General features: G+C 57.5%; 1 protein-coding gene across 5 annotated transcripts in view; it reads right to left on the reverse strand.

The window, feature by feature from the left end:
* Positions 1 to 17,512, reverse strand: part of ZNF516 (zinc finger protein 516) — an 82,849-nt gene that overhangs the window by 39,799 nt on the left and 25,538 nt on the right. For all 5 annotated transcript variants that reach the window (XM_053912371.2, XM_053912372.2, XM_053912373.2 and 2 more), the window contains exon 2: positions 611 to 2,505. In XM_053912371.2, the coding sequence (XP_053768346.1) occupies positions 611 to 2,333 (1,723 nt within the window). In that variant the 5' untranslated portion in view covers positions 2,334 to 2,505. The remainder of the gene's footprint in view (positions 1 to 610; positions 2,506 to 17,512) is intronic.

Genomic DNA, 17,512 nt, shown 5'->3' on the forward strand with positions numbered 1-17,512 from the left:
CATCAACCCAGCAGGTCAAAGGTGTTCATTTACGCAAACATGTCTGGGCAATGAGCGAAAGGAGCCTCAAGGGGAGCAACAGGCACTGCGCCTGCACCCGCCAGCCCGCATTCTGGGCCACCCAGGGGCAGGCCTACCTGAGCCCCGACGACCTGGGCAAGGGTCATGTGGTGCGGGACACTGAGCCACCTGGCTATGGGGCTACTGGGCCTGCGACACCTGGGTTTGGGGTGAGCTGAGCCATGACTACCTTGGCATGGGTGCTTGGGCTCCTCACCTCCCTGAGTCCGAGCCACCCAGCTGCAGGACTACCAGGCCTGGACTTTCGGGCTCAGAAGTACCTTGGGAAGGGCTCCTGGGACACAGGCCCACCTGGTACAAAACTCTGAGCCAGGCACACCTGGGCTCAGTGATATCTGGACACAGGGCCATTTGGGCATGGGATACCTGGCAAAGGGCTACCTGGGCCTAGGCCACCTGGGTTCAGGGCTACCTGAGCCCAGACTACCTGGGCATGGGATACTTGGGCACCAAGACTATCTGGGCCTGAGCCACCTGGGTGCCAACCACCAGCAACTTGGAGGCACAGGGCAGAGGCCCACATGCTCACCTGGTGCAGCATCGGCTGTGCTCTCCTCTCCGCTCTCATCTGCAGCCTCCTCGGCCAGGCCCGAGCCTGGAGAGTCGGTAGCGGCACAAGCTGAGCCAGGGCTGCTGGGCTGCGAGGCTGAGTCACCCTCACTGAGGGAGCCTGAGCGGAGGTGGGGCATGCGGCCCCCGGGGCCATCCTGGTCACGGCGCACACGGCGGTGCACCCGGGAGTGCAGCACCATCTGGTGGTAGGTGCGGAAGATTTTGCCGCACTCGAAACACTCGGAGGACTTGCCGTGGCCTGCGGGGGTGGTGGCGCGGCGGCTGGGGCGTGCGGCGGTGGACCGGGAATCTGGGGGCCCGGCCATGAGGTCCCCAGGTGTGCCCATCCTCTTGCGTGGGGGACCCTGTGCACCCGGCTCCAGCTCGCGCTTGCGCTTCTCCTGACTCACCAGGATGTACTCGCGCCGCTCCTTGTCGAAGGCCACGTCCCCACCCAGCGCCTCGTCCCATGCCCCATACTTGAGGTACTCGGCCAGCTCAACCACTCTGCCCCTGGTGGCTAGCTGCCAGGCTTGGTAGCTGTTGACCGGGTCCAGCTCAGCCACCCGCTGCCCGGCCTGTGTGTGGGCAGGCGCATCGGTCCCAGCAGGGCGCAGGTTCAGGCACTGGAGGAAGAGCTGCTGGGAGTCTGCGGGCCCAAGCGCGCCCTCACTGGCCGGTGCCCGCGTCCGGCCCGCCTCCACCCTGCGGTGGACGGCGTTGTGGGCGTTCAAGCTGTCCAGGTTTGTAAACAGGTTCCCGCACTTGGTGCAGATTTCGTAGAGGGCCAGGCCAGCCACGATCGCCTCCTCCTGCACCACGTTGTTGATGGTGGCGATGGGGTCCAGCTCGCTCTTGGGCCTGTTCTTGCTCGCCGCCTTAGGGCCGTGGGCCTTCATGTGGTTTTTCAGGAACCACGGCTCTTTGAATCTTCGGCCGCAGATGTGGCAGCCGTGGTCGAAGGAGCCCCTGTGCTTCTTCATGTGCGCCTTCAGGAACCAGGTCTGGCTGAAGGCCTGGCCGCACACCTCGCACGGGAACTCCCCGGACGGCAGTTCGGGCTTGCCGTTCTCCGCGCAGGCCTCGCCGCTCGGCACCTGCGCAGTGATGTGGTCCTTCTCGATGTGGCTCAGCAGCGACTCCTCCCGGAGTGTCACGTAGCTGCACAGCCGGCACTTGAAGGGTTTGTGCGCCCGGTGCACGTGTCGCTGCAGCTCCTTCTTGCGCTGGAATTTGCTTTTGCAGAAGGAGCACTGGGCCACAGCCCGGCCGTCCTCAGCAGCGTATGGGGCCCCCTCCGCCTCCTTCCGGCAGCTCCTCAGCAGGATCTTGCTGCTGTCCAGCTGGGCGGCGCCGTTCAAGATCCTATTGCAGGCGGAAGTACTCTTGGTGGGGCTGGTGCAGCCATCTAGGCCCTCAGACACGCGTGTCTCTCCGGCCTCGGGCTCATGGCCCTGGATCAGCGTCCCCGTGCGGTGGCTACGGATGTGGATCTTGAGGTTGCCCTTCTGGGAAGCCCTGTGGTCGCAGTAGGGGCACTTGTAGGGCTTCTCACCCGTGTGCTTGCGCATGTGCTGCGACAAGGAGCTCTGGAAGGGAAAGCTTTTGCCGCAGATGCAGCAGCTGTGGCTCACGGCCTTGTCGCCCCCCACCTCGGGGCCCCTCCGCAGCTCAATCTCGGCCTCCCGGCTGCGATCCATCTCCAGGACTCAGCCCGCCCGGGCAGGCTCGGCTCTCGGTCAGGCAGGCCTGCAGGACAAGGTCTTATCTCTCCATGTTCAGAGGGGCCCCCTGCCGCCCAGCTGCAGAGATGCGCCTGCCACAGCCACGTTCATGTCCTACCTGGAGAGCATGGCGGAGGGCAGCAGGCACCTGGAACAGAGGAGAGGAGAGGAATGCTTAGCGGGGAGGTTTGCCCAGGATGGGGACCCACCCCATTCACCACCAGTGGTCCACGCGATCCTCCTTAAAAACATCAGCCCAGCCCTAAGTAGAGAAAGGAGGCACCAATGAAAATCCAGGAATGTTCAAAAATACCCCCCTTTGAAAGATCAATAAGCAAGTAATCTTCCATAAGGATGGTGTCAAATAATTAAAATAAGCCAATGTAAATGCTTGTGCACTAAAATAACTTCATCAAAAGGATATAAAATCTTTAGAGACTAGAAAGAGCCGTGGGTGTGAGGCACAGCCACAGGAGGAGAGCATGGGAGTGACGAGCAGACACACAAGGTAAGTGGGTGATGGCAAAGACGGGAGGCAGAGCTCCCGCTGATGGCAAATGAGCCACGGGTGGGACAAGTGTACACAGGTGTGCAGAGGGCACAAAAACGAGTCTTTGGTTAAGAATGTGGGTAACTCAGTGAAAGAGAGGCAACAAGGTACAGAAAGGGAACCCTCAGCTGCTTCCAGCTCTGTGCCCTGAACCAGCTGTCCCACCGACACCACCCCAGGGGTATGTGGCCACTAGGCCTACTGCAGAGCGGGTCCGGGCCTCACCCACTCTTAGATGAAGCCCAATCTCTGGCCTACCTCACAACGCCCGTGCATCCCAGTCCTGTCCTTTTTCTCCTGCACCCTACCTCCGTCCTGCCCCCAAGAGCCACCGAAGCTCTGGCCACAGGATTGAGTCCCAGGCACAGAAAACCCTGCGGACCCCAGGTGGCCTTGCTGCCCCTCCCCAGGCCAGATCCCACAGCAGTTCTCCCGGGGAAGCCAGGTCCCCCTCTCCCTGGCGGCAGTACATGTCATACTGTGTCATCTCTGTCACTTTCAGGGCAGCCCTGGTCTGAGCTGCTTCCCCAGGCAACTGGGCGCGTCCGGCACCCTGCACACAGGCCAAGGCAACAGGGACCCGGGCTGCCCAGAGCTGCTCCTGGCACCGGCAGGCAGCCTCTGAGCTGGGGGAAGCCCAGCCAAATGCCTGTTAACCACCAGATGGGCCAAAGACAGTCCACACCAAAAGCAACCAAGTGCAGTGAGAACAGGGATTTCCATCCGAGCGTGACACCTAGAATATAAACAAATGAGCCAATCAGAACACACGTGAGAGGGGCGGTGTCTTTCAGGACAACACCGGGGTGCGTTAGGACAGGAGGGAGAGCCCCCATGGCTCCCCTGGGACACGGCTATTTATCCTCCTCTCTGAACAGAAGTCTCAGAGTCGCTGGTTCGGAGGGTGCCTGGACTTTCACAGAGATGCACCCGGACAGGCAGATTTTCTTTAAAAAGCTGTGACCTGTAGGAAGGATGCTGTGTTTTTACAAACTTAAGCCTCACACACACTGAGGCCTTAGGTGTGGAGATGTACAAAACATGAAGAGGCCAAGCGTGTCTGGTTTTGAAGCCGGCAGCGCACCAATGCACCTTTCGAGTTCAAAGATAAAAGATTCTCTCCCGAGACAACCTGGGCCATGGCTCCCTTCCTGCGCTGGCGGGTCCATGCCGTCACTCTGCCACGGGAGCAGACACAGAAGGGAAAGCTGATGACAGGATGGGGGGCGCGGGGCATCACCCACACACCACCAGGGAGCGGGGGGATTTGGGGCTCGGTTCTGTTTCTCCACTTTCCCCCGAGGCCGTGCACGCATCCAGGAGAGAGGCCTCCTGCTCTCTCCAAACGCCTCCGCCCACCGACCCGACAGAGGGACAAGTCTCGGTCAGAACTGTGTGTCTGAAACACCTTTCAAGGAAGCTCCGTGCTGGCGAGCTGCCCAGGACTCAGGGACCAGCATGGCCTAAGCAGCAACCCTGGAAAGAGGAGCCGCACTGAGTTCCGTGGCCGAGAGCCTTGTGGCCAGCAGGTGCACACGGTCCTCCCGATGGGACAGGGAGCCCGAGACAGACTCCGCCCGCGCAGATGCATAGGAACTTCCCCGAAAATCGGATGAACAAATGACGCCAACTGGCACACCTCTCCACGGCACTTTAAGCTCATTTAAATTGTTTTTCCAAGCGGTTTCGGTCTCGGCACCCGTTTTGGGTGACTGTGTGTCATTTGTGATGATTTTATGAGGCAGATGACATGCACGGATGCCCTTCTATCCCAGGGCCTATTTCACCCCCAAAGTACGGCACGTGAGGTAATACACAAAACTGTGAATGAAACACACTGTGTTTCACTTAGTGACTTCATCTGGGTATAAAGACCCTAGGAGTTCAAGGAACGTACAGAAATGAGTTCACGAGGAAAAACCAGCTGAGACACTGGGAATAGCGGCTCTGAAGTACTTTTAGTCTCCGCCCAACCTCCCAGCCCATCCATCAAGGCAGAGAGACGTAGAGTCGGCCTGTTCTGCCACCCAGGGGCGGCTGGTCAAAGCTGGTGGCAACTCCGGGTGACCCCACCTCTGTGCCATCCGGGTGTGGCGGGTCCCAGCTCACAACCAGCACCAAGTGGTGCCTGTGGGCCCTGGGAGCCCTGGTCCCTGAACCAGCCACGTGGCTCTCAGGGGGCGTCCTCCACACCCCAAGGGCATCTTCACGTGCCAGGTGCTGACTGTCAGGACACCTGACCTGAGGCACCGTGTGTCACCGAAGCCCCCTACAGCACCTCCTCCAAGCGCCACGCAGACCCTGCCCCAGGGCAGTGAACAGTCCAGAACAACTGCCCACCTGCCCGCCAGGCCCTCCCTCTAGGACCAGGCGGCACCCTGCCCGCCAGGGCCGGGGCCGGGGCAAAGGGCAGGTCGATGGGAGCACAGCCCGCCGCTGCAGACGTGCCCAGCACCCAGGTGCCACTGGGTCCTGCAGGGTGTCATGTGGCAGCACTGTCCCCCTTCCTTCTGGGGGGTCTCAGCACCTCCTGCACATCTGAAAAGGCTTCATGCTGCCCTGCTGGCCCCCCAAGAATGCACACGTCCTCACGACGGCCTGGGCATCACACCAAGCCCCAGGGGAGCCTGGACAGAGAACACAGACTGGGAACGCAGCTTCCATTTCTTCTCCAGTACCGTCCAACCCCAGGCTCTGCCCAAGCCAGCAGGCCCTCCCAGTCCAGGAACATTCTGGAAAGAAAGGCATGAGGGCCCACAGCAGTCTGGCAGCCTGGCCTTGTCAGTGCCCCACCCCCCGCACTCCCCACTGCATCCTCCAAACCTGAGCCCTGCGGTTGGTGCCCCAGAGAACCGCACGGCCTGGGACTTCACAGACTGCACGATACCCTGAAGGGGAAAATACATAAATGCAGAAATGGGACGAACGCTGTCCTGGCAGGAACTACTTCGGCCTGAACGCCATTATCTTCCGGAAACCATAGCACCAACAACACGGCTCCCCCAAGGCCCCTCGGATGCCCACTGCCCCCGACCAGGCTCCCGCAAACCTAGTGAGAGACGGTGGGTCGGGAGCGTGGTTCTCCACCTGCCCCTGCTCTGCTCAGTAGCCGAATCAACATCCCTCTGTGACTGCACCTTGTAGCTGCTGGCAAAACCCGCTCTTTAAGACAGTCATGCCTCCTTTCCCAAAAAAGAGAAAGAACGCTGTCATCAGAAGTTGCAACTTAAAAATGTGCCCCAGGCAGCCGCCCCACTGACAGGGTGCGGGGATGTTACTCTCAGGCACTGTGGGTTTTGCTGACCTTTTTTCCAGAGCCTCCCAGACTCTGTGAGCTGCGGGGGCCGCAGACAGATTCTCCCCTTCCCCAGTGGCCCCGAGTGCCACGGTGTGACGGTCACAGTTCTAGGCTCTCGCACGTGCTGTGTCGGCCCTGAATGTCCTCACAGTCCCGGCCCCCACACTCCCTGAGACGCACCAACCTAAAGCGAGGCCGCCATGTAGAGCGTGCACAGAAGCACATGCTAGCTTCCCACCCCCACCGAGGCACTGAAGGGAGTGTCCCAGCAACACCAACGTGGAGTGGCGGGGGCGGCACTGCAGTCGCAGGTGGAGCACAGCCCCCGGGAACGTGGACTTGCCCTCCAGCAATCACAGCTTCGCTGCTACCGAGTCACGAACCTCTCCCAAGGCAGGCGGTGGGAGCACGCCAGACAAGACTGACACTTAGCTGCTTAGGCACGAAAATGCCCTGCCGGGGAGGGTTTTCAGTGGGTGTCTGGTGGGCGTCTCTCTGCGTGTACGCATGCGTGTTTCTCAGGAAATGAACAGTCTGAAGCTGCTTTTTAAAAATGCCTGATATTGTTTTCAAAATAAATTTTATTTGGGAAGAGGTAATTTAATACTTACAAAAGTGGGGAAAACCCAGATGTTTCCCGAAGGAAATAGAACTGTGGACTTGGAACACAAGAACGCACTCTGGGGAGTAGGGCGCTGTACCGGGACACAGAAGTTAGGAACATGCAGCACGCAGCTGAGCTCAAGGACCTTCCGTCCCAAGTGACAGCAGGAGCCGACACAGCAGGGGTCTGGGCGGCCAGGTGTGGCCGGCCGTGCCTCAGAGACTGGTCCCTTCCTGGCCTGCAGAGCCCAGTGGGAGCAGAGTGACACCCGAGATGGCGGACACCACCTGAACATGAGACAAATTTAATCTGCAGGCGAATGCTTCAACTAAAGTCTCACCTCTGTGAGTGAGGACCCTGGGGACTGTGTCTTGGACCCGTTGAAGGCAAGAGAGGTCACCTCCTGCAGCACCCAGGTGGCCTGCTGTGCAGAGACAGGGCTCATTCCAGGTGTGACAGCGAGTCCCGCAAATCTAACATCCAGACACACACCAGAGGGACAGCACTCAAGTGCCGCCAAAGGGTCTACAAAGAACGTACGGGGAGAGGACATCTCCACTGACATCCCATCCCCACGGGGACGGAAGCCCCAGTGACTGCACTTCGTCACAATCCCCGAGGGCCACCAGGCGCCAGGCAGCACCTGGGAACCAAACGATCAAGGGTGACTAAGAAACAGGCTTCGCTTCGAGGTACCCAGGAGTTGGCAAAAGAAACACTGTGGAAACACAGTGGAGGAAAGCACAGTGGCCGTGCCCTGGCAGGGCCCGTGGAAGTTTCTGGAAGGGCAGGAAGGGAAGGGAGGACCGGCGTTGGCAAGGCCCAGCTAGGTCCTCCCAGGGGTGTCCAGGTTCACCTGGGAAACGGCAGATGCTCCGGGTGAAACTGACCTGTGAGAGGACCTCCCCAGTCGGAGGACCCAACCCCGAACAGCACGGGCGTGCCGGGCCCTGACACCCTCTGCCCGCCGCTGGCCCGTAGTGGTAGCCCCTACCCAGGGGCTCCGGGCACTGTCATTAGTCAGTAGTCAAGGGGCGTCAGCGCAGTGCCCGCCCAGAGATGCCTGGCCCCTGGCAACGACAGCACTTGGCCCGACAAACACAGAAGGGCCTGGCAACAGGGGCCGGGACACTAGGCCGGAATTCGCTCCATGGGACCACCCGTGTGCTCACTCGGCCACAGTGGCACCACCACAGGTCACCAACATGCGACCCAGCCTCCCAGCCTGAGTGAAAACGAGCTCCCAGGCACTGGGCGGCAGACAATGCCGAGAACCCCACCGCTCCGTCAGGCCGCTGCTGTCAGGGAGCAGCCTGGGGTCCGGGGGCCAGGGATGGAGCACTTCCGCGGTTGATCGCAAAACAGAGAGAGAAGGCAAACTGCTGGGCCTGAGTGTCAGGGGTGTATGTTCATCACTTACTCGTTCTATTTTTATGGGCTTTCTCGGTTTTTTACCAAAAAAAAAGTTAAAAAAAGGAAAAATGACTACTTGCAACCCTGGGAACACAATTCAAAGCAGAGCTACTCTGGGGGAGCCTGGCAGGCCCCCTCCCCTCCCCCTCCCCCTCCGCTCCTCCATCCCAGAACCCCCAGGAAGCTCGGGGGTCTCTAAGCAATATAGTTAGGAAAGTTCCCGTCCTTAATGCTAAAGGGTGAAATCCAAAGAAAATAAAAGCAAATGAATACCATGTAACTGCTTAAGGGAAAAGCAGTATTGTAAGAGAAGCGTAGCTGCTGCTGTCTCCTAGGCTCGCCAGATACACCCAGGAAGCCACCCCAAGCTGTGCAGCCCTACAGGGGAGCCCTGTGACTTTCTCCAGCGAAGCTCCGCTCACTGGGATGGGGGGAGGGGGCGAGGGCCCTTCCCATCAATTTCCAAGGCAAAAAGCAGTCTTGTTCTTGTGGTTTTTTTCCGTGTTTTAAAACAACCATTTTCTGATCAGTGAAATACAGTGTTGTCAAGGGAAAGGTAAAATAATCTCTCTTTTTAAACAGTAAGCCTACTTCTACCCTGGCTGATGTAGCTCAGTGTACTGAGCATGGGCGGTGAACCAAAGGGTCGCCAGTTCAATTCCCAGTCAGGGCACATGCCTGGGTTGTGGACCAGGTCCCCAGTAGGGGGCACATGAGAGGCAACCACACATTGATGTTTCTCTCCCCCTCTTTGTCCTTCTCTTCCCTTCTCTCTAAAAATGAATAAATAAAATCTTAAAAAAAAATAAACAAACAAACAGTAGACCTACTTCTGAATCTATAGAAAATGTTGCCACCTTCTGCTCTATGGATTAAACCCACACAAAGCAAAAGCCAGCCAGTTTTGTACTCATTTCCCCAAAGCTTTCAAAGCTAATTCTATCAAAATGTTATCAGAAGGCTGATGTTCAAACTCTAACATTTAGAGTAATTGTCATAACTAAGCAACTCTGCAAGTGTCTTTGAAAGTGACCCTAGGGCCCTAGCAGGCGCAAAGAGGGCTGGGAGGGGCCGAGGGCCCACTGGTGGGGCAAGTCCTCAGCGGGTTCACTGCTTGTCCGGTTCGGAAAGCAGAACCTGAAGCATGGGCTGTTTCCGAAGACTCTGGTTGGTATTTTTTTTTAGATCCCGTTCGCCAATTAACCACAGCACACTAAGAGATCACTTTAGTTTCCTCAACGTCCGGTCACTCGTCCTTCCCCCCACTCTGGTCACCTTCTGGGGACGGTGGGCAGAATGAGCAGGGTCTGAGCCGGGCCAGTGGCCTGTGGTCCCAGGAGGTGTGCCGAGGTGTGGAGCACTGGTAACAGGAGAACCTGTGAGGTGTGGGGCGTGGGGAGGTGTGGAAAGTGCGCAGCACAGCAGACCAACCGCTTGCTTGGGACACGGACCGGGCGAGAAGGCTCTAAATCAAGGCAAGTGGCAGAGAAAGACAGAGAAGTCTCCAACTGGGTGGGCGGGCGTTTCTGAAGGGGACTCGGCCTGGGGCATGCCCAGTGCTGCGGGACCCAGCATGCTCGGGATACTGGGCGTTTGTTCCTCTGCAGACAATGAACTGCGCTTTGCTGGCTACACTGTAGTATTATGAGCCATGAATTAAAATACATCATTAACATCCTGCCCAAGCTTATCCACTGCCAGGACAAAAGGCCTATTCTTGGAACAAATGGGGAGAAATTCCAGAACAACAATGAGGAGTTCCTCTCCCCACACACCAATCTGCCCGAGATTAACAATTCCGGGCTTATAGTCCCCAGACCCGGGTCCCAGTGGTTCCATGAAGCGACGCTTTCACTGCTCATAGAGTAAGGGCCCTAATGACCAGGCCTGAGGCCACTGCGCCCAGGCCAATCAATAATCCATTATGAGCAAACTACATTTCCACTCTAATAAGGAGAAATGAATAAAAGGCGACCAGAATCAGCCACATTCACAAGAAACCCCACCCCACCTCCCCTACAAAAGGAAAAAGGATGCAAACCCACTCTCCCAGGGGGTCGGAGAAACGAGCACTTCCTCTAACTGACCCCCCGTCCCTGTAGCTGGGGAACAGTGTGCCCCCACATTTCTGCCGAAAACATCTTAAAGGTAAGTCCCATGTGAACCACCTGCAGGAGGGTGTAAGTTCCATTTCCTGAAACAAAGGCCTCCTTTAAGTTACTTAACAGGCCAAATAAATCACAGCAAACATGTTATTCACCAAATGCCACTATGTAACTACTGTCCGTCCTCAGGTTTGATTGGCAATCGCCCTGATCTTCCAGCTTCCATTCCGTGCCTCCCTCCGATCGCAGCCTGACATCACAGAGCTCATCGGTGACTTGAGCGCCCCAGGATAACCACAGGTTTTCCAGTAAGCAGGTGACCTTGGATGAAGTTGTTTGCAAAATCTGTCAAGCACCCACAGAAATTTCTGGTTTAGGAGAAGAGAGAGGTTCCATCTGCACCTCCAGACAGCAGCTCCAAACGAAGCCCGTTTCCAGGCGGTGAGGAAGGTAGACCAATGTATCTCCGCAGGGAAGTGTAAACTATAAATCACCGTGGACAGAGCAGCTGGCCGGATGCCCTCTGACTCAGACACAGAGTTTGTCAGTCAATCAAATCTGCCCTTGCGGGGAACAAAACGCATGGCATAGTTACCGATCGCGTTCTGACAGCCCAAGAATAAAGGGGCCGGGTGTGGGGACTTGCTTTCCCCATCATTAATAACGTCCTGGAGAACCCGAAGTTGTGGAATTACAGAGACTTTAATAAAGAGACGTCCATGGGGAAATAAGGGGAGAATTTTTATATCAAGAGAAGTGTCCTTTTACTTGTTTTTCTTTTGCTCTCCAAAATTAATGCCTTCATGATACCTTTTTTCCACGATTTCCCAAGTCTCACATAAGTAGTAACTTTACCTATCTATTTGTCCTTTAAAAAGTAAACTTCACAAAACCAAAAGAAGAAAAACCACCGAACAAAACCCCCGAGGGCAGCTCAGCTTTGCACACCGACAGAAAAACTGACGGCTCGCTAGCTACTGGGGCGTGAGCCGTACGTACGTGCAGCGCACAGACGGTTTTGACTGTCACACTCCACGCCACGACGAGAAAGCCGTCCTGAGTAACTCAGAAACATCGCAAACTGGGGACGCCAGAGAAAACGAAGACTCGTCAATTCCTATTTTTAAAACAAACAAGGAAGGCCAGAAGGCTCAGATAAACTTCGAGCAGGGAAAAAAATCCCACTGGAAAGTGGCTTATAGGTTTTCTTACTGACCCTGAACTCCGAGTGCAGAAACTACCACCAATTCAGTATCTAATAAATTTTTTTTTTAAGTTTTAAATTATCGGCAGTGAAGACAATCGATCATACACAGAGAAACTCACTGTATTTTCTTGCTATGTGAAACCTCGTATACTGGACAAATGCTTATGAAATTTCCAGTATTTGATTGCAAAACATGTTTTAACAAAAATTTGTTTCCGTAAGTGAGCTTTTATGCCATGTAAACCAACAGCAAAGGCAGGATTTCCCCCGCCCCCCCCCCCCCAGCACACACACGCTGCCCTCTCCTCCAGCCCCTGTGGCAAAACCAGCATTTCTCGCCCAGTACAAGAAAACAGGCAGCAATTAATGCCTGTCTGACCTTACCCTCCCTTCTGTGATTCTTGTGCGAGAGCCTGGAAGCCCCGCCGTCACCTGAAAGGAAGAACCGTGCTGAGCGCACAGGGAGAGAGCATTATGCGCAGGGCGCTGCAGACCCCTGTCAAATACCGCCTTCCCAGGTCCACGGCTCAGCACAGAACTCAGCCCCCTGCACTAGAGGCACACGAGGGAAAAGCAAGCCCTTCAATAACCAATTCTGCAGGATTCCAACCAACTGCTTACAAACATGGTCTGGGAAGACACCCTGAACTGAGTCTATTTTCATGGGACAGCTGAAAGGCACCCCAAGCAAGACACCAGTTAGGACTTTGTGTGCCACTGTATAAACACCAAGCGGTACCGTAAAGGACCAAAAGGATAACAGGACGCAAGCCACCCAAAGGGTTCACTAGGCAGCACGCAGACACCATAGCCAGTGCCAACCTTCCAGGCCCAGCCCTGCCGGTAACCGCTACGGCGTGGCCCGGTTCATCGGCAGCGCACCGGCACTTCGGGAGCAGCGGGGCCACGCAGCCTCTTCCAGAGCGTCAACAAAGAGCGGCTCTCCACAGGAACGTAAGGCCCCCAGCCCCAGGATTTATCCAGCCTGCAAACGTGTCTAGAAACACACTTTTGGGTGCCCTGGTTGGCACACGCTGCGAGTGTGACTTTTGGAGATAAGAGACCATCCACACGTCCCCTGAAACAGAAAACCCCCAATGAGCAAAATTCCACTTTAATTCTCCACCGTCACGTTCTTGTGTTACTCAGCCACCAAAGTTAAGAAATCGCTACCCCTCATCTTGCAGAAATGAAAAGGCTTTTTTTTTTCTTCACAAAAGCATCTTACCCAGCAACAGCTTCAGGTAAAAAGTAAGCATTAAATACAATGAGGCATGTTATTTCATATTTCAAAGCTCCTGGCCACGCCTCCACCCCATCCCCAGAGAGGACAAATATCAACCTTGAGAACTGCTGGCCCAGCCAGGCCTGTTTGGGGGCAGAGTGTGTGTGTGAATGAGCACAGCCCTGTCCTGCGGCCGCAGAGCGGAGACAGCCGCCACGCTGTCGCCACGAATGGTTTCCAAGAACCCGAAGACCATGACGGGGCTCCAGCGGCTGCTCCTGGGTGGCCCATTTGGGTCCCGCAAGGCCATGCTCACCCTCAGCACACGCAGGCCCAGTTGGCCGTTGGCCTGGGAGGCCTGCTCCCTAGTCCTGTGAGGCCGTGACAGCCACAGTCAGGGACCCTAGGGCCCGAGAACACAATCGGACAGAGTTCACTAAACCCGACGACCTGACACCTCCTTGGTGAAGGGGCCGCTTTCTCGTGAGTGCACGGTGTATTGTAGCCCACTCGAGGCACCGCAGCACAGGCCTGTCCCACAAAGACCCTGCTCACGACCTGCCGGCAACGCGATAGACGGGTCCCTTGTGAGCACAGACGCCTGCGGGGAGAAAACAGCCCAACGGGGGGGCGGCATGCCCTCTGAACCCACCAGGTACTGGGAAACAAAACACAGAGGTTCTGAAGCGTGCTTCCCACTCCCTTGCCCGAACGAGCTGCTACTGCAGGCCTGACAGGCAGGACTGGTGACAGAGGCCAGGACAGCTGTCCTTCACAGCCCTGCTACGGTCCCTCAGTCTGAGGGGCCACGAAGCCCAGTCCGTCCTGAGAGACGGGATCCATCACTCCGCAGGACGCCAGCGGGACTCGGCTCTCCCCTCCGGGCCCAGCTCACGCGGCTCCATCCCCTCGACTGCTCAGGCAGAGCCCTGGGGCAACGGGCAGCCCAACGTCTCCAGGGGAGGAAGTCCTTCTGGGGCCTTGTTAATGCTACCACACCGCTTTGTACCCACGAACCACTTAGAACGCGCTGGCCATCCACAAAGTCAAAGTGTGAAACGCCGCTGCTGAGCCACAGGAACTGGCGCGTGGCCACCAGGCCCCGAAAATGCAACCACCTCCAAGTCTCCTCTGTCCCCAGCCACCGATGTCAGACAAGGACTGAGCCCCACCTGCAACTGCGGGTCAGTGCTGCCCAGTCACACCGGCTGTGAACTTGAACGTGACCCCCAGCAGCAAATGGCACTCCTCGCCCAGATAGGGAAGGACACTGAACTTCGGCTCAAATGTCACCAGACGAGCTGCAACCTCCCAGGGAAAGGTCTGCACTCTAAACCCGCAATCACACCGGGCCACACGTGCGACCTGAGTGAGGCGGTCAGCCACACGGGGCGGGCTTGGGGGCACCATCACCCTCCAAGAGCCAAAACCCACACCCACAAAACACGAGGTAGGTTTCGGGCAGCTGGCAAGGGGCAAACACCAGCCAGGTTTTTGTCACCAGCTGGGGCACAAACTGGGGCATGATCCCATGGACCCCATTCTTCCGACTTTCCGAGCAAGCCCAGTAGCTCAGGAAACACAGTGGGCCCCTTTGCTCTTGTCTTCAGGAAGGGACACATGCCCTGGGCCACCAAGCCCATGTGGCATTCCTGTTGCCTTGTTCACCAGTGACCACTTATCCCGTGTTCTTCTCGAAGGAAGAGAGGTGCAGGAAGCAATTCTATAGCCAACGGAACTTGACTCACCAGGGACGGTGCGCAATGACCACAGAACCAGGCGGAGGCTCTGTCTATAAGGGGACAGCGGTCACCAGCACCAGGCCACACTTCGAGTGAGAAACCCCACGTCGCCCTATTTAACACGGCAAGTCACTGGCGGGCTGACCCGGCACCCACACCCACAGACGACTGCTAACCTCCCCCCGGCCGGCGGCTCCGTCCCTGGCTCCTCTGGCCCTAGAGCCCAGTGTTAGTATCAGATGTTCCGTCTCCCTTTGGGCAGCTACACTCGTTTTAAGGAGTTTCTGTCCCACAGGGCTTTCCCGGCTGCCTGGGGGAGCCTGCCACCCAGGCCCCATGCCCATGATGCCAGCCCAGCCCAGGGGCAACTCTGGGACTCCTTCCTACAGATTCACATCAAACCACGTCACAGCTTTTGTCAAATGAGAATGCCCAAACGCCTGGGGCAGGAGGAAGACACACCACCCTCCTTATAAGGAGCTGCACGCCCAACACGGAAGCTCCCAGAGCGCCCCCTGCGGCACAAACACAGGAACAGCCTGGCCTGCGAGTTCACGCAAGTCCCAGCTGCATGGGGCGCAGACAGACGACAGACCCTGCTCCTGGGAGACCCGCCCACCGAACACCAAAACCTTTCCCCTGCCCACACAAACGGACACACCCTACACTCGGGAGGATGGGAACACCAGGAGGTGCGTGACCCGGGCACCCCGCTCCCCAGGGTGGGCAGCACCAGTTTCACTCGTAGGCAAACTGACGCCCTTCCCCCCGGCCTGCCCAGATAACGATCCGCAGCCCCGGGCTCAGACCTGCTGACACAGCCGTCTCCAGGGAAGGTTCTTCTACCATCCTGTGAGGCCAGGAAAAGGCGGAACAGGAGGCTTCACAACGAGCTGTTCTTGTTTAGTTACTTTTCTGTTACCATCCAACACCACGTGACCAAGGGAAAAATTGTTTCAGCTTCCACGCTTCAGCCCCAGGTCTGCAACACTCAACAGGAAGCCTTTCGCTGGGAACCTGACCTGAGTTTCTGGGGGACACGTAAATGAATAACAAGACCCTCCAGGTGCGGCCCCTGGGGGTGCCCCCCCACGGTAAAGCTGCGGCTGTCAGGGCCAGAAACTATGAACTCCACCGGCCCCCTGAGTCTGAAATGAGCAAGTTCTCCCATTAAAGTAGTCACATTTTAAGAAAAGTTGGCTAATTGCTTTTCTTCAAAGAAAAAGTGAGCGGAAGCAATGGACAAAGGCTTCCTGGGGCTACAGCGATGTTTTCAGCACCAATACAAGCTCCCCAAGGGCAGCGAGGAGCCAAGTTCGAGCCTGCAGCGGCTTCTTGTCCCACCTGAGTGCCGGCCACACTCAGACAGAGCCAGCCCTGAGGCCACCCACATGGCTCCCTGACCGCCTCAGCTCCGACACACTGCCAGTAACAACCTGCCCCTCCGACACGCCCGCCCCGAGCCGGTCCCCACAAATGCCAGGAAAAGCCTCTGGACCGCAGACCGGTCTGCAGCACCTGCACACCCGCCCCGCGTGTCTGACCTCACAGGGCACCCCAGGGCCAGGGGTCAGACTGTGCCACCACGCTGACCCAGAGCGCGGTGCCCCCTCACCACTCAGCCCCGTGGAAGGATCCTGCACAGACGTCACAGCGAGCTGCAGAAGTGACACTTGCAAACATCTTTCAAAGCCCAAAGTCAAATACTGCAGCCGCCTGAGCCCTAAGCAGTGCGCGAAGGGTTAACTCAACCCTAAGTTACACCTTTTTTTCAAAACGAGGAGAGAGGTAGGAGCCCACTGAGCTGAGACCGCGTGGAAGTAGTCCCTTCCGTACGACGGAGCGTCTTCACCGCCAGGCTCAGGAGCCGGACCCCATAGCTCACAGGAAATGAGTGTCCCCAACCCCTGGCACTCGCAGAGTCTCCAGCCAGAGGCTGGGCATCTGGGAGGATTGCGGGGAAGTGCCAGGGCCCTGGGACCAGGCGGCTAAGCCCCAACCTCTGTGCAGATGACAGGGGTACCAGCCTGTCCTGTGCCCCACGTCTGGCCGCTTCACTCGCTGGGCGGTTGAGAAGTTGCCCTTTATTTTCCCACTTTCAGTAGTTTTCCAGTCAGGTATCCTTCAGACCTGAGCTAGGCCGCCTCGCGCCCTTGGGAGGCTGGGCAGGGGCGCAAGGGTGCGAGGTCTGAGCGCCCGGAGTGACTCGGGGAACCGGCCTTAGAAGGTCATGGTCAGACGCGGTTTCTGGGGTGTGCTCAGTGGGGCGTCTGCCCTGCCTTATCGCTGGGTGACCTTGAGGACAGGCCCCACGGACGCCTCCCATGGCCCAGGGTCCTGCATTCGTGGTGCACCAGCTGCTGGACAACTTGCTTCAGTGCTTCCACGTCTGGGCTTCTCACACGAGGCACACACTTCTCTTAGTTTTTCCCGGGCCGGGACGAGCCGTGCGGGCTCCGGGACAGCGTCCTGTGTCCGGCCCCCCACAGGCCAGGGAAGAAAGCCATGGCAGACTGCACTCCTGGGCAGCCACTCTGCACTCACCGGAACTCCCACGGAGCAAGAGGAGCCTTCAAAAACCTCTGTTTGCCACCATCACCCCCAACCCTGCCCCCTCTCGCCTCCCCGGACCTGCTCTCCCTCTGGCCATCACCAGGCAGCATCTGTGTGTGCCCGTTCGCTTGCTCGTTGCTTAATCCCTTCAAGACTTGACTGAGCCAAGCGAGCACGATGCAGCATGCAGGTGAGGTTACACACGTGTACACGGGAAAGCTGTGTGGTTTCATCCCCCCCCTCCCCCCCCCCCCCCCCCGTCACCCTGGTAAATTCAACTGAAAAGCCCTCTATTGTCCATCTCCCTGGGGCCACAGGTGCTGGCCTGCATCTGGGAGAGAGCGGGCGGTTCCAGAGGCCAACAGTGTGACAAGGAAACCTCAGGCACAGCGTCTAGGGGACACCCACGTGACGTCTGTGCGTTTCTACGTCCTCAGCAGTAAATGATGAAGGAAGCG

Source organism: Desmodus rotundus, chromosome 10, assembly GCF_022682495.2.
Source record: "Desmodus rotundus isolate HL8 chromosome 10, HLdesRot8A.1, whole genome shotgun sequence".
NCBI lineage: Eukaryota > Metazoa > Chordata > Mammalia > Chiroptera > Phyllostomidae > Desmodus > Desmodus rotundus.